At 41.4% G+C, this 15,884-nt stretch overlaps 1 protein-coding gene across 1 annotated transcript in view; it reads left to right on the forward strand.

Moving 5' to 3' along the window:
• The first annotated feature begins 445 nt into the window (after positions 1-445).
• The window catches only part of LOC149460174 (elastase-1-like), a 49,146-nt gene continuing 33,707 nt past the window's right edge, over positions 446-15,884 (forward strand). The window contains exons 1-2 of the mRNA XM_089680043.1: positions 446-597; positions 14,445-14,554. Of these exons, the coding sequence (XP_089536169.1) occupies positions 501-597; positions 14,445-14,554 (207 nt within the window). The 5' untranslated portion in view covers positions 446-500. The remainder of the gene's footprint in view (positions 598-14,444; positions 14,555-15,884) is intronic.

Genomic DNA, 15,884 nt, shown 5'->3' on the forward strand with positions numbered 1-15,884 from the left:
GCACGGTATTGAAGTGGTTAAATGGAACAAAACATTATGAATATTGTATAAGGTTGCTCACATTTTTACTGGACTCTTTAAGGATGGAGGTGACATTTCATTTAACAGGATCCACCTTACCAGAAATGTTTTTCATACTGCATTAGGGTAATATTTGGTTCTTTAAACTCTGTTGCACTTAATGGAGAAACATATTTATTTATCTGGCCTGCCATGCAGTAAAACCCTCACATACTCCCAGCTGAGCCTGTTTTCTGCCTGCCAATCTAAAACTGCTGATATTACTCTCAGTGGTCAGTTTACAAGCAGAATGCTGGGAACATACAGAACCATCTAGGCCCATGTGTTTTGATCTGGGGGTATTGTTATATGTGCATTTATCAGGACCCTGGTAACAGCAAAACTTAGTGTTGTGTCCCCTGTGTAAAGCTCATCATGACACATCCTCTGCTGTATAAATACCAACACTGTCCTCATTACCACAGTTCACACACCTGGAAATGATTTTAAAAGGTCTCCTTATCCTGCTATTTGTGCTGTCATTAGCACAGGCAACTTCGCCACAGCACATCATCCATCCCAAGTTTCTACACCTAGGTAAGTGCATCATTTAATAGAATATTGCATATATTTTAATACATGTAATTGATTATTTCTTGTCTGGGTGGTGTTTTTGGTGTTATAAAACCACATCTGTGTAAAAACATAATAGCAAGAAAACTAGACAATAGAGCAGATTTCCACATTTCTGCATTTTAATATCTGTAGATTTTGGGTTGTTTCTCTTTGGCGGGGGCACTTCAATTTTTTTAATAGAAAACTGTTTTGATTGTGATTCATGATGCTCTGAAGAGTGGTGATGGAGAAAGGAAAGAAGGGTAAGTCATGGAAAGAGAGGTAAAGTAGGGAGGGACATACAAGACAAGGAAGGAGGGGTGAGAGATAAAAAAAGAGGAAAGAAGAAAAAGTAAAGAGAAGATAGGTAAGGTAAATAGCATACCAGAGACAAGACAAAATAAAAGAGATGAAAGATAAGAAAGAGGAAAAAAGAAAAAGTGAGGAGAAGAGAGGTTAGGGAAGTAGAAAGAGACAGACGAGAAAAAAAAAGAAGGGGGAACGATAAAAAAGAGGAAAGAAGAAAAGGTAAGGAGAGGAGAATTAAGGGAGGTAGGAAGAAACAGACAAGACAAAAAAGAGGAGTGAGAGATAAAAGAGAGAAAATAAGAAACATAAGGAGAAGAGCATTAAGGACAGTAGGAGGAGACAGAAAGGTAATAAAAAGAGTGGGAAATAAAAGCAAGGAAAGAACAAAAGTAAGGAGAAGAAAGGTAAGGGAAGTAGGAAGAGACCGACAACAAAAAAAAGTGGGAACAAAAAAAGAGGAATAAAAAGTAAGGAAAAGAGAGGTAAGGAAAGTAGGGAGAGACAGACAAGACAAGGAAACAGGGATGATAGCTGAGCAAGAGGAAAGAAGAAAAAGTAAGGAGAAGAGAGATAATGGAAATAACATACAAGAGACAAGGCAATGTAAAAGAGATGAAAGGTAAGAAAGAGTACAGAAGAAAATGGGAGAAGAGAGATAAGGGAAGTAGGAAGAGACAGACAAGACAAAAAAAAAGGGGGAACGATAAAAGGAAAGAAGAAAAAGTAAGGAGAAGAGAATTAAGGGAAGTAGCAAGAGATAGACAAGACAAAAAAAAGTGAGAGATAAAAGAGAGGAAAGAAGAAACATAAGAAGAAGAATGTTTAGGGAGATAGGAAAAGACACAAAAGTAGAAAAGTGAGAAATAATAGAGAGGAAAGAAAAAAGTAAGAAGAGAGGTAAGGGAAATAGGAAGAGACAGACAACAAAAAGGGGGGGGGGGGACAAAAAAGAGAGGAATAAAAACTAAGGAGAAGAGAGGTAAGGAAAGTAGGAAGGGATTGACAAGACAAGGGAAGAGGAGTGAGAGATAAAAGGAGGAAAGAAGACGTAAGGAAGAGAGTTGAGTAGTGAGAAGAAACATAAAAGAAAGACAGCCAGAGGTAATGGGAATAGGAAACAATTGACAAGACAAAGTAAGAGGGAAGAAACATAAAAAAGGCAAAATAAGAAAATGTAAGGAGAAGAGAAGTAATATAAGTAGGTAGAGGCAGAAAAGACAAAAAAAGATGGGTGGAGCAATAAAAGAGCGGAAAAAGAAGAAGAGAATGAAGGAAGGTAGGAAGAGACAGAAAAGTAAAAAAAAGAGGAGTGAGAAATAAGAGAGAGGAAAACAAAAAGGTAAGAGAGGTAAGGGATGCGGAAACAGACAAACAAGAGAAAAAAAGAGGGTGAGAGATTAAAAAAAAAAGTGAAGAGAAGAAAAAGAAAGGAAAAGCGAAGTAGCAAAAAACAAATAAGACACAAAAGAGAAGTGAGAGATAAAAGAGGAAAGAAGAAAAGTAAAGAGAAGAAGGGTGGTAGGAAGAGACAGACAAGACAAAAAAGTGGCTTGAATGATAAAAGAGAAGAAAGAAGTAGAATTAAGAAGATGAGAGATAGGAAATGACAGATAATACAAAAAAGAGGAGAGATAAAAGAGAGGGGAGAAAAGAGGTAAGGAGAGAAAGATAAGACAATAAAAGAGGGGTGAGAGATAAGAGAAGGAGGAAAGAAGAAAATGTAAAGAGAAGAGTGTTATTGGAAATAGGAAAAGACAGACAAGACAAAGAAAGAGGGATAAGAAAGAGAGAATGCTAGAAACAGAGAGCTTCAGAGCTAAGAGATAAAAGAAATGATGAGAGGGAAGGGCAAGGGTAAGATCGAGAGAGAAATACATAAGGGAAAATGAAGGCAAAATAAATACAATTTGGTTGCAGAGTGTGAGAGAGAGGAAAGCAGAAAGAGAGATATTGGTACTTCTGTTATTATGTTGTCTCTGGAAAACAAAATATGTGACCTGCATTCTGATACATTGTTACCTAGCAGGAGATTCTATTTGTTTATCAAATGCATATAAATAATACAAAAAAATGTGTGCAAACCTTTCTCCGGAGTTAAAATTGACTGTGCGTGTTAGCTGTAGTGACAGAAGGTTCCAGGGAAAGGATCCCTCAGGGTTCACTGATGGGAAAAAATGTCCTCTTTTTAGTCAAACCATCTGTTGAGAGCTGGAGGTAACATATAATGCTGCTGCTACATATGTAATAATGAAAATATGTAATCGGCACAAAAAAAGATACATGTTGTTTTAGCTTAGGATCAAGGTATCATGACAGAACCTCAGGATTTCTCCCCAGGGCCCCAGTATAGAAATGTCTTCATCAGGTCCTTTCCATTTACAACTTACTTGAGGGCTCTGTTACTGGGTCCATAAATATGACCACTAAGCCACCCATAGCATAACGTAGGAAAATACGGGCGTCTTCTTCAATGGCACAAAGAGATCCCATCTAAGCAAAGAGGATCAGGTGTGAGGCCCCTTTACTCTATTCAGTTCTGGCAACAACTAGGTTCCAGATTTTGTGGCCAACAAGACAATATACTGGCCTATTTAGAAATTAAAGGAAAGTATGTAAGGCAGAGCCAAGTCTCTCAGACACTCATAAATTAGGATTTATCTTAGCTAAGGTGTAGATAATATATTTTCGAAAATTAAATTCTTCCATTGCATATGGTATTTGTACACAGACTATAGTCAGAAGACAAACACTTTGAACCTACCTTAAAGTAAAACCTAATGAAAAGATTTGAGGACTACAGGGAGACCAGCTACTGCACAACCAAACAGGAGTATGTAATGTACAGAACAGTTTACAGAGTGCGGTGGTCAGGAGTATGTCAAATAGTGCACTTTACATTGCTGATCAGTGGAAGGAAAGAAACACACCAGCATCACTGGGAGGAAAAAAGCCCTACATCAGTGGGAAGAAACAAAGCCTAGGGGAGTATAATGAAAACAGCGGAGGACTACAGAGAAACAGTTTACAGAGTGCAGTGGCCAGGAGTATGTAACATAGTGCTTTTTACATTGCTGATAAGTGGGAGGAAGAACACCCCAGTGTCAGTGGGAGAAAAAAATACACCAGCATCAGTGGAAGGAAAAAGTGCCACAACATCAAGGGGAGAAAACAATGCTCCAATGTCAGTGGAAAGCAAAAATGCCTTAACATGTAGACTAGAAATCCCTTGAGACAAAAATCAATCAATAATCCAATTATTTGGATTAAAAAAACTGCACTGGTGTCACTGGGATAAAAAAAAACATACCCTTTGCATTAGTCAGTGTTGGAACACAAATCCCGCTAACATCAATGTTAGGAGGATTAATTAAAGAAAGATCCTACTAGCATTGATGTCAATTGGTAGTGGAGATAAGATTACCCCCCCAGCTTTGATTTTAGTGGGATTAAATAAAAATCCCTGCATTACTGGTGACAGTGATAATTAGGTGCTATCAAACCACAAAGCAAACATTTATTTTATTGCAGATTACCAATTCTTAGGTGTGATGGCTGCATTTGTTTTAATTTTTAGGCTTTCTTTCTTTTTTTTTTTCACCAGGTGATCCTGACAGTAAATCTCTTTTTTAACAGAACATACTGTCCTGCAGATGTAGCACTTGGTGGGTTGAGACAAACTATGTATTGCTGACAGGTGTGCTTTTATTTATTCAAATATTTTATAAGACCTTTATCCCAAAAGGAAACACCTGGTTGCTTGAACTGCTTAAAAAGTGTTAGTCGGAATTTGAATTCAATTTGTTAACCTATGTAAATCTGCTAGTACATCTAACCCTCCCCCCCCAAACTGACAATGCTGCTGCACCCCTGTGCTCCTTCACCCAGAGTGGGAAAAACCATAAAAATTAGAACTAATGCAGCCACCACATCTGATGATTGGTAAACCGCAGTAGGTTTAATTTGGGTTTAACCACTTGATCTCCGCCCTATAGCATATTTACTGCTACAGGGCAGACGTTCTGTGCAAACTCAGGTATATATATGTAATTTTGCATTTACGCCATAGGGAGGGCACCCGCCTGCCAATGGAGCGCAGCTTCGGCTGTGATTAGACACATCAGAAGTCAATCAACAGGTGCTGGCCAATAGATGAGCACCAACGCCTGTTGATTGCAGAGCACATTGACATAACCCAGCTTTGATTGTGTAAAACAAAGCAGAGCTGTGTTATATCAACAGTGATCTGCTAGGTTTTATTCAGAAAATAAAATCTAGCAGATTGCCTAGTAAAAACAGTACACAGTGCACATAAAAACAATGGCTAGGCACACATATAACCATTTGATCACCCTTGATGCTTAACCCCTTCCAGCCAGTGTTATTAATACAATGACAGTGTATATTTTTAGCACTGATCACTGTATTAGTGTCACTGGTTCCCACAAATATTGGTTAATGAAAATGTTGCCACAATATTGCAGTCCCGCTAGAAGTCGCTGATCACTGCCATTACTAGTATTTACAAAAACAATTCCAGTATATATGCGCCATTTGTAGATGCTATAACTTAGTGTTTTTCATTTATAGCACAAAAAATAAAAAACCCAGATGTGATCAAATACCACTAAAAGAAAGCTCTATTTGTGAGGGGGGGAAGTAAATGACATAAATTGTATTTATGTACAGCATTGCATGACTACGCAATTGTCAAATAACGCAGTGCCATATCGCAAAAAAATGGCTTGGTCAGGAAGGGGGGGTAAAGCTTCTGCAGGGCGAGTGGTTAATACTAATTTCAATTGACATGCCCCCAGCATTGGCATCAGTGGCATTAAAATGTCCCCTCAACATTGGGGTCAGTGGAATAAAACAAACATCCTCCCAGGATCAGTGTTCAGTGGGTTTTACTTGCCTAAGAGCCACAGGCTACTTGTGCCACGCTGACTCCCAGCTAATTACATGATCCCCAGAACTCTGAAAGCACTCTTGGCCAAAAAATGACTTCTGCTGACAGTGACTGATTACATAGTACTGCTGTTGGGTGCTAGAATGAGTGTGCTAAGACTTAGCAAGTGGAATATGTCTTGGATTTTGTAGAAATCCCACAACAGTCCTCTGGGATCCAAAACAGTTGGGTGGTATGAGATTGTGTAACATCCTACAAGCTGTACAGAACGCTGCTGTCAAGAGTATATAATGGACAGAAAAGTGTACCCAATGAAGAAGTCTGGAGTATGTAATGTTTAAAACATACAAAGTGCAGTTCAGAGTATGTAATATATAGTATGCCATACAGATTGAAATTTCCTGTATATCTGTAATGTACAGCACGGTGCAGCTGTCTGGAGTATGAAACATACAGCACAGCAAACACTGTGCATCATTTTAGAGCAGGGTTCTCCAAACTTTTCAAATAAAGGCCAGTTTACTGTCCTTCAGACTTTATGGGGTTTGGATTGTGGCCAGTGGAGGTAGGAAATGTCCTGGGACCAGCATCAGTGAGAATAAACATGACTTCAGGGTTGGTGGTCAGTAGAAGGAGGAGTAGTGCTCCATCATTTGTATTAGTGGAAGAAATAGTGCCACATTGTTGGTGTCAATTGGAGAAATCATTCCCATCAATGATACTAGTTGGAGGAATAGTGCCCATCATTAGTGTCAGTGGCAGGAATTATGGCACACTGTTGGTGTCAGTAGAAGGAATAGTGCCTCATATCATCGGGAGGAAAAGTGCCCCAAGGGCCCGATTAAGGCTAGCAAAGGGCTGCAGTTTGGAGACCACTAGTTTAGAGTATGTAATAAACACCCTAGCATTAACAGTAGAGCAGTTACCCCTAAAGAAAGCCTCCCTATACTCATAGCCATCTTTAATGAAGGGCAAAAGGGGCAGCTGACCTGGGCCCAGTCATTGTTGCAGGGCCTAAAGCAGCTGCCCCATACTTTCCAACTGTACTGATTTACATTTCCTTGTCCCTTGAAGTCTTTGTTCTGGGCTGTGTCTGATATCTCAGTGTAAAGTGCTGTCACTTATGCTGCCCAGCTCTGTCCTATTGCAATTAGGGATGACTCCTGTGCAGATGGTGACAGCATTCATATGTAAATAACGGTGGTATTCATATGTAAATAGTTGCAGCAATATCACATTCATATGTATATTATGCCCCCATAGCTGCTGGTGGTCAGTGTAAATTCCCCCTTGTCAATTGTTTCCTATTCCCATTCCCCCTTAAAATGGTGGCCAGTGTAGAACGTTATTGGTTGTTGACATAAAATCCCCCATTACATTGGTTGTCAGTGTAAATTCTTTATTTCATTGGTGGACAGTGCAAACTCCCCATTACATTGGTGACCGGTGGCCAGTGTACATTTCCCTTTACATTGGTGGTAAGTGCAGAATTGCCCTTACACTGGTGGTCAGTGTAAATCCCCCTTACATTGGTCATCAGTTTTAATCCCCCCTAACGTTGGTGGCCGGTGTAAAAATGTCACGTTCCATCCCCATCCAGCACTGCCGCTGATCCCATCCACTACAAACACTGACACTGATCCCATTCCCCCCCAGCACTGCCACTTATCCCATCCTCTCCTCCACTGCCACTTATCCCCCACCACCACCACTGCCACTGATCCCATCAACCCCCCCAGCACTGCCACTGATCACACACCCCCCCTGCACTGCCATTGATCCCAGGAGTCCTAGGAGTTTTCTGTCTATTGGTGGGTTCCCTAACCATCTCCTCGCTGCCTGCACACCATGGACTGAGAAGATGTGCTGTAACCTTCAACAACCAATCAGTGAGCTGTAATTAAGTACTGTAACCTCTAGAAACCAATCAGTTAGTGGTAACAATGTGCAGTAACCTCTATCAACCAATGGGTGAGCAGTAATGATGTTCAGTAACCTCTAACAATCAATCAGTGAGCGGTAATAATGTGCAGTAATGTCTAGCAACCAACCAGTGACCAGTAATGATGTGCAGTAACCTCAAGCAACCAATCAGTGAACGATAAAGATTTGCAGTAATTTCTAGGAACCAATCAGTGAGCAGTAATGATGTTCTGTAACCTCTAGCGACCAAGCAGCAAGCAGAAATCATGTGCTGTGACCTCTAGCAACTAAACAGTGAGCCATAACGTGTGCTGTAACCTCTATCAACCAGTCAGTGAGTGGTAATGATATGCTGTAACCTCCAGCAATCAATTGCAATTGCTGCCTGATCTGCTGTAGTAAACTGATTTTGAGTTTAGCTGCTATTTATTGTATGTCTTAGAGCAGGTGGAGAGTGAAATTGCATGGGGGGGCAAGAAAATGTTTGTCCAATCAATAATAAAGATGGTCCTGCCTATACCACTGGTTGCTAAGAAAGCCCATTATATAAGTAGTAGTTTATAGTGGTCCCAAAGGCAAAAAGGTTTTTCTTACCTAAATGTGTTCTCTGCATTAGGGTACAAAATCTTTCAAATTTGCTCCCCCAGCCCCACTTAAACACCTACCTGAGCCCGATCTCAATCCAACGCTATTTCTGTCTGCAGCAGCACTTCTCCTTTCTTTCTCTTCTCCATTGGCTCCTGCTACTGTTAGTCGGATCAAGTGAGAAGGGAGCAAGAGCTGGGACCAAGCTGAACCAAGTGTGTCTATAGATGCACACAGCCCAGCTTGGGATCCAGCCCACACAAGTGCCACCATGGCAAGTGGCTTGCTATGGTGGCTCTCAGAGAAGAGGAGGAGCCAAGATCACAAGTGGGGGACCCCAGAAGAAGTTCAGTGAAGCTCTGTGCAAAACCGTTGTAACATGTTTGTTATTAAAAACAAAATGAACCTTTGCAATCACTTCAAATGCTATGTTTCATTTGTGGTCACTAATAAAATGTCCGCTTACATTCGCAGTCAGTGGAGAAATACTGATAACAACGTGTGATGTTCTTGATGGTTGCAATTAGCAATGTCAGTGTAATGAAGAGAAGAGGTTAGGACTAGATGTCATGTTGGTATAGAGGCAAGGGAGAAAACAGGTCTAGTTGCTCTCTAGCTAGGTAAGGCATCTGAGTGGTCTAGGAAACACTAGCTGCAATAACCTTTGAGAGGGCTCATTATTGAGAGCTGATATGAAATGGATGAGAAACAGGTGATGCAAATAGAATAAAGGAGATGGAAGATGTGTTGGATCCTGGCAAGAGGTCTTAAGCAACTGCTGTTGCTTACTGTTAAAATCTGTGCTCCTACAGTTCTGATTACTTTAGAAGTGGTGATCTTTGAATATGATGTTGGGTTGGAGATGCCAGGTGGTGTGCAGGGTTTTGTAAGTGGTGAGCACTGTTGGTGAACTTGGGGGCTGCAGTGGACAGAACTATGAGGAAGGCTAGTAAAATCACACTTTTCCTATTAGAGTGATTTGTCAGTGACTGGGCAAAAAAAGGAAGAATGTGCAGGCAACTGAAAGGGGGACCATCGCTGTGTATCTGGGGTGGTATTGCCTACCCATGACTGGCCCTGCACTTGCCCAAGTCCATTAGCACAATATTCTCTGCCATTGCATGCTTATACATCTAAAATTGTGAAGGTAGTAGGTATTCACAAAGCTTGATTATGCCACAATTAAATCACTGTAATTGGAGGCAGCGGTTTGACAGAATTTGATTACATCAGCCAAAGTAGCTTGTGTAGAACAATAGGAACACACAAGTATATAGATTCTTCCCTCGGCAGTCTTGGCACCCAAGGCCACAGCCTATATAGCCGACTAGCGAATCCAACATTGATGTGAAGACTCTTAACAAGAATCCCATTAAACAAATCATTTCATTTTAAGTGGTGCCCTAAAAGCAACTTTGCTCCAGCAGGGTCCAGTCACCCATGGTATATAGATAATAGTTGTCCTTTCCAAAGACTGACAGATCTCAATACCTGATGAGATCAATCACTATCATAGCTGCAACACTGGTTCTTCAGACTTTCTTATTGACTTATGTCTGCTTACAGGGCCAGGTGAAGACTTCCATAATCACAAGACAATCTGTAAACATTGACACAAGAGTATGCATTGCTTAAACTGAGAGCAAACAGACATACAGCATTTAGATAAGGTGTGGGAGATAAAGGGCAAGGACACAAAAATATAACTAAATAAATGGTCTGTTTAAACCCAGATTGTGAAACCCTATATGCTTTAGTCTGCTGTATGCCTGTTCTGTTTCTAGCAGTGCACGTAAATACAATGTTTTTCCAGCTACTCACATTACATATCAGTTGCAATGAAATAGAATATATAAAGTTCAACCTGGAAGAGTTTAAGGGCCAGTTCCCACTACATGCGTTTCAGTTTCTTTTTTTCTGCATCCAAAACGCACAGAAAGTAGGTTATACGGTTGTCAATGTCATAGTTCACATCAGTGCTTGCAGTTCCAGTGCATTTAAGTTGCAGAAAAAAAAAAAGTAGAACATGCTGCATTTTTTTCTGCACAGAACTGTACTGGAACGCAGTAAAACACATAAAAAATGCACCGGAACACACTGGAATGTACCGAAACACACCAAAAAATGCACTGGAACGCACATGTCCCTAACTGAATTGAAGAAGAAGAGAGGGGAAAAAATGAACTGGAATGCATAAAAACACACTGGAAAACATAAATGAATCAAAAGCACCGGAACACGCCAAAAAATGCAAACAGAACGCATCTGGACACCTTATGGCCAGTTCACACCACAAAAACACACTCTGGATGCATTTCGAATACGTTTTTTCTTACAGTTCATACCACACTCCATTCTGGTGCAGTTTTGATGCAGTTTTCTATGTTCCAGTACAGTTCTGTGCAGAAAAAATGCAGCATGTTCTACTTTTTTTTCTGCAGGAACGGACAGGAACCGACTGCACTAGTTTGAACTAGGGCCATTGGAACACATGGAAAACACTGTGCATGCATTTATGATGCAGAAAAAAAAACGCAGTGGACTGCATCTGGTGTGAGCTAGCCATTACTGTCATAATTAAAAATTCTACTATGACGCAGCCAGTAAAGTTAACTGCAGCTAGGCGCCAAATGTTACTTCCAAAAACCTTTAAACCTATAATAGTAGAATAATGTTTAAATTTGTCTACCAGGGACATTTGCTAATTTTTTTGCACATGGGAAGCTATAAAACCATGGCTCACCTGCCTGTTTTTACCACAATTCTGCAACTCAGCCAACCATATGTATATCTTAAATTCACTGGATTGTTTTTTACTGAACTTCTGTGATTAAATAAAAAGTTTGGAATCCTAAACTATGTGTTTTCCCTACACTGTCAGGATTATATCTGCGATGCTTGAATAATTGCACTCTACAATGTGGACTTGTCCTTACACTGGTAAAACTAGAGCTGATGCTGGATCCAGCACCTCCTACCTGTACCATGACTTCAGTTTTCTCAATGAATTCTGAATAATACTTTGTAACATCTGCAGAACTGTAGGGTGATCCCAGAAAGGGCTGCTCCTAATATATCATGTGTCAGGATGCTGAGTGTGGGGCATGTGGATAGAGAAAGGAGGTAGAAGGACAGGTGAATCTGGATTTGGCAAGGGAGAGAGAGAGAGGCAACTGCTTGTGGACCAGGGGGGCATAAAGGAGGCAATGCATGCTGTGGAAACAAGGACATTACACTGGCACAACCAGCTGCCTTGACCCATTCCGGCCTGTGTTTCTAGTGCTTAGGTAATATACCGTAACTGTGGCAGTTTACTTGGAAGCTAAACTCCAAATCAAAGGCATTCCCAGCAGGGGGCGGACTGACCATTTGGAAACTCGGGCACTGCCCGAGGGCCCGGGGTCAGTAGGGGGCCCCATGAGATGCCCCTGATACCTTTTTCATAGGCTTTTTTGAGTTTGGGCAAGGACACAGGGGTCCCATGATCCCCTATTGCCCGGGGGCCCTATGAGTTGTCAGTCTGCCCCTGTTCCCAGCAATAAAATGGTGAGGAGCTCTATGCTAATCATAAGGTGTTTGTTTTATCAAAGCTGCCAATCATTTTTTTGCTGTTATCTGATATTTGCATGCAGGTACCCCCTTTGATGGGCACTTTGAGCTTATCTTAACTACAAAGGTCAGGTTTGATGTATGGTTCAATATGAATATAGACATACTCCTAGGAAATGGATGTGTGGCTACCTAGTTTCCTTGGCACTGCTGTTAACCCTCAGCATACTCTCTCCAGCCTGTCTTAAAGGTTTCAAATCTTGTCCATGAGCTGGCCATTCACTGGCACACTAGTGGCATTCCTCAAACAGACTCCTGGACATTTTTTTCTCTATTGACATTACTGATGTAAGGAATTTTCCATCCATCATTTTTATACAGTACCATTATTAACCTCTATAATATTCAACTACATCTAAATGCCATTAAACCATATGCACCACTATTACACTGTTTACATTTGTGATGGCACACAAAGCACACCATCACAATTGCCTCATATCAATATGTTGGCAGGTGCAGCTTATCCTCCACTCTGTAGGCAGTGCTGCTGTGCAGATGGAGTGGAGGCTGGGAGGGATTTTCTCTGCAGACTCTGTAGGTGTCACCAGGGAGTCAGTGGTCCAACTGGACACTGCAACACTGAGGGACCTTTTGGCAGTCATCTTTAGTATGGGCACTGTTAATAAATGGTAGTGGTTTGCAGCTTAGGGTGGAAGTGATTGAACTGCAGGAAAAGACTACTACTGTGGGACACTGCCTTTGAGAGAAAGTAAAATAGAGAGAGACAATAGTGAAAAGATATTGAGTAAAGAAGGAACCAGACAGTAGTGTTTACATATGGTAATACCCTTATATATTGATAGCATAATTCTGATCTATGATATATACCCCACTACTCAGTGTGCTCTGGAAAACACCCATTTAAGGATCTGACCAGTGCCTTTGCAGCAGGAGAGGCATACCCTGGTAGAAAATGGAGCTGATTTTATAATGAGGAACACATGCGTGTATGTGTGCACAGTTGCACGTCTAGTTAGGCTTCCATTCCTGCAAATGTGCACATTTATATGCATGCACATGATCCTTAATGCTGGCACGAGCTTCCTGATATCTGCTGCCATGATGTCCCCGACAACCAACCTAGCAGGGGAGTTCCATAACAAGATACTCCATGTGAGCTTGTGTGATGCCATAGAGATAAGTCAGGAAAGAAAAAGTTTGGTAAGTATTAGTAATAAATTTTCTTGACATCTCCATTGCATCGCACATGGGAGATGACCTCCAAAGAATGGTTGTGATACATTAATTTGTAATCTTTCTTAGAAACAGTAGAGAGTACTTTTTACCCAAATTTAACAGTAGTGAGTGTAATAAAATCTACACAGTGGTGAGACAGGAACTTCTTCGGCGTTGACCATGTTGCTGCCTTGCAGATCGTCTTGATGATGACCATCCGTGAAGCCACCCATGATGCGCACTTACTGTGTTGAGGTGTGTTTACATTATAGATCTTGGTGATCTAGTAGATCATTTCCTCAGGGATGCCTCCCTGCCCCTATTTCTCCCTTGGAGAATCAAGAACAGTTTTCCTAACTCTGCTATTACATAGCTAGTCTGGCTGAAAAAAAACAAAAGTCCATCCAGTTCCACCATTAAAAAAAAGAAAGAAAATAAAGGTTATAATCCTATACCCACAGTTGATCCAGAGGAAGGCAAAAATGCCCAGCGAAGCATGATCCAATTTGCTCCTGCAGGGAAAAAAATTCCTTCCTGATCCCCCGAGAGGCAATCAGATATTCCCTGGATCAACTTTACCTAGCAAATGTTAGTATCCAGTTATATTCTGTGTATCTAAGAAATAATCCAGGCTTTTTTGAAGCAATTCACTGAGCTGGCCAGAACCAAATGAGGGAGTCTATTCCACATTTTCACAGCTTTCACTGTGAAGAAACCTTTCCGTTTTTGGAGATTAAATTTATCTTCCTCCAGACGTAAAGAGTGCCCCCTTGTCCTCTGTGATGACCTCAGGGTGAATAGTTCTACACAGAGTTCACTATATGAACCACTGATGTATTTATACATGTTGATCATATCCCCCTTAATCTCCTCTTCTCAACAGAGAATAAATTCACTTCCTCTAATCTTTCCTCATAGCTGAGCTCCTCCATGCCTCTTATCAGTTTGGTTGCCCTTCTCTGTACTTTGTCCAGTTCCCCAATGTTCTTTTTGTGAATTAGTGCCCACAACTGAACTGCATATTCCAGATGAGGCCTTACTAATGATTTGTACCGGGGTAATATGATATCTCTCTCTCTGTAGTCTATACCTCTTTTAATACAAGAGAGGATTTTGCTCGCTTTAGAAACCGCAGCTTGGCATTGCATGCCATTATTAAGCTTGTGATCTACCAGAACTCCCAGATCCTTCTCCACCATTGATTTCCCCAGTTGTAGATTGTAAGAAGGAAAAATAATTTTTAATAAACTGCCATTACAAAATGCCATGTGTAGAAATTATATTGGTAATGGTATCTGCATTCACTTTCTTTTTTCAGACTGGCCAGCAGATTGTGGAATCGCATTTTTTCAACAAAACACAGCAGGAAGGATTGTGTCTGGAAATGAAGTGCGCCCGTTCTCCTGGCCTTGGCAGGTTTCCTTGCAGGTACAATTTGTTGCCAGTTTTAGATTTGATGAGTTTTTGGTGTGTCACCTTGCCATGATTTCCAAACTGACAAATGTATAGAACAAAAAACTAGTTTACATTTTATACTCTAATGAACATTGGCGTGAACATTACTTGGTCAAATATCACGACAAAAACATCACTGCATCATCCAAGCAACACCTAAAAATTCCTTCTAGAAATTCCCAAACTTACCGTAACTACCACACTGAATGTGAGGCCTTGCTCCCCCTATCAGAACCCAATAATTTTATCAAGAATGCAAAGTTTTTGGTAGATTTTTAGCTGTGAGCCTGTGCCTTGATGTCACAAATTCTGCATGAGTATTCTGAGCAGAGAACTACAGGCTCCAGACCCGGACCAGTCATAGGATACACAGGGTATTTGCCAGGTGGGCTGGGGCCACATGTCCTTACAAGAGAGCTCCAGAGGGTGGGATTGCTGGAGGCCATCAAACACTTCCCTGAGCTGCAGGCCATGGAGCAGCAGCTGGTGGTGATGGGGGTCTGGAACAGCAGGCTGCTTGTTAACTTCCTCAGCCCATATATATTCTGGGACAGCTCTGGGGCTGGCCACAGGCGCTCGCATGGAGGAGGAGGAGGAGGAGGTGGTGGACACAGACACATGCATGGGGGAAGAGGAACCAGGGAGAGAGATTGGCAGGAGAGGGGGCCGCTCTGAACTGGGAGGAGACCAACAACCTGGTGGAGAACTAAGCCAACAGGCTGTCCATGGAGGTGGTGCCGGGGAAGCACGGTAAAGGTCACTCCAAATTTCAGAGCAACATGCCCGTTACTGGAGGCAACATAGTTAAATGTGTTGATGCAGGCAATTTTTAACTATTACTACATGTCCCTCCAGATAGGCAACTAGCGTACATGGACTCAGCCCACTTTCCTCTATGGGCCATTAAATGGAAACAGACTGCCTGTCCACTTCCATCCAACTATGATCTGATCACAGATGGATGGGGAACAGATCCCCATCCATATGCTTTTAGCAGATAGGGTCAGATGTCTCCATAGAGGGCAATGGGTGGTCTCATCAGGTCCGCCTGAAAAACTGACAGGTGTACCTGATCGGTACTTCTATGTGGAAGGGGCTTAAACTTGAAAATATTGAGATCAAATAGAATCTTAGTTCACCTTTGGGAGCATGTTACACCTTATTATTATACAGTATTTATATAGTGCCAACAGTTTGCTCAGCGCTGTACATTACAATGGGAGACAGTACACGAGACAGTACAGTAACAATACAATTCGATACACGAGGGGTTCAAGGGCCCTGCTCCTTGGAGCTTACAATC

The sequence above is a fragment of the Staurois parvus genome, unplaced genomic scaffold (assembly GCF_062004578.1).
Source record: "Staurois parvus isolate SC_StPar_1 unplaced genomic scaffold, SC_StPar_1.0 ptg000234l, whole genome shotgun sequence".
Classification (NCBI taxonomy): domain Eukaryota; kingdom Metazoa; phylum Chordata; class Amphibia; order Anura; family Ranidae; genus Staurois; species Staurois parvus.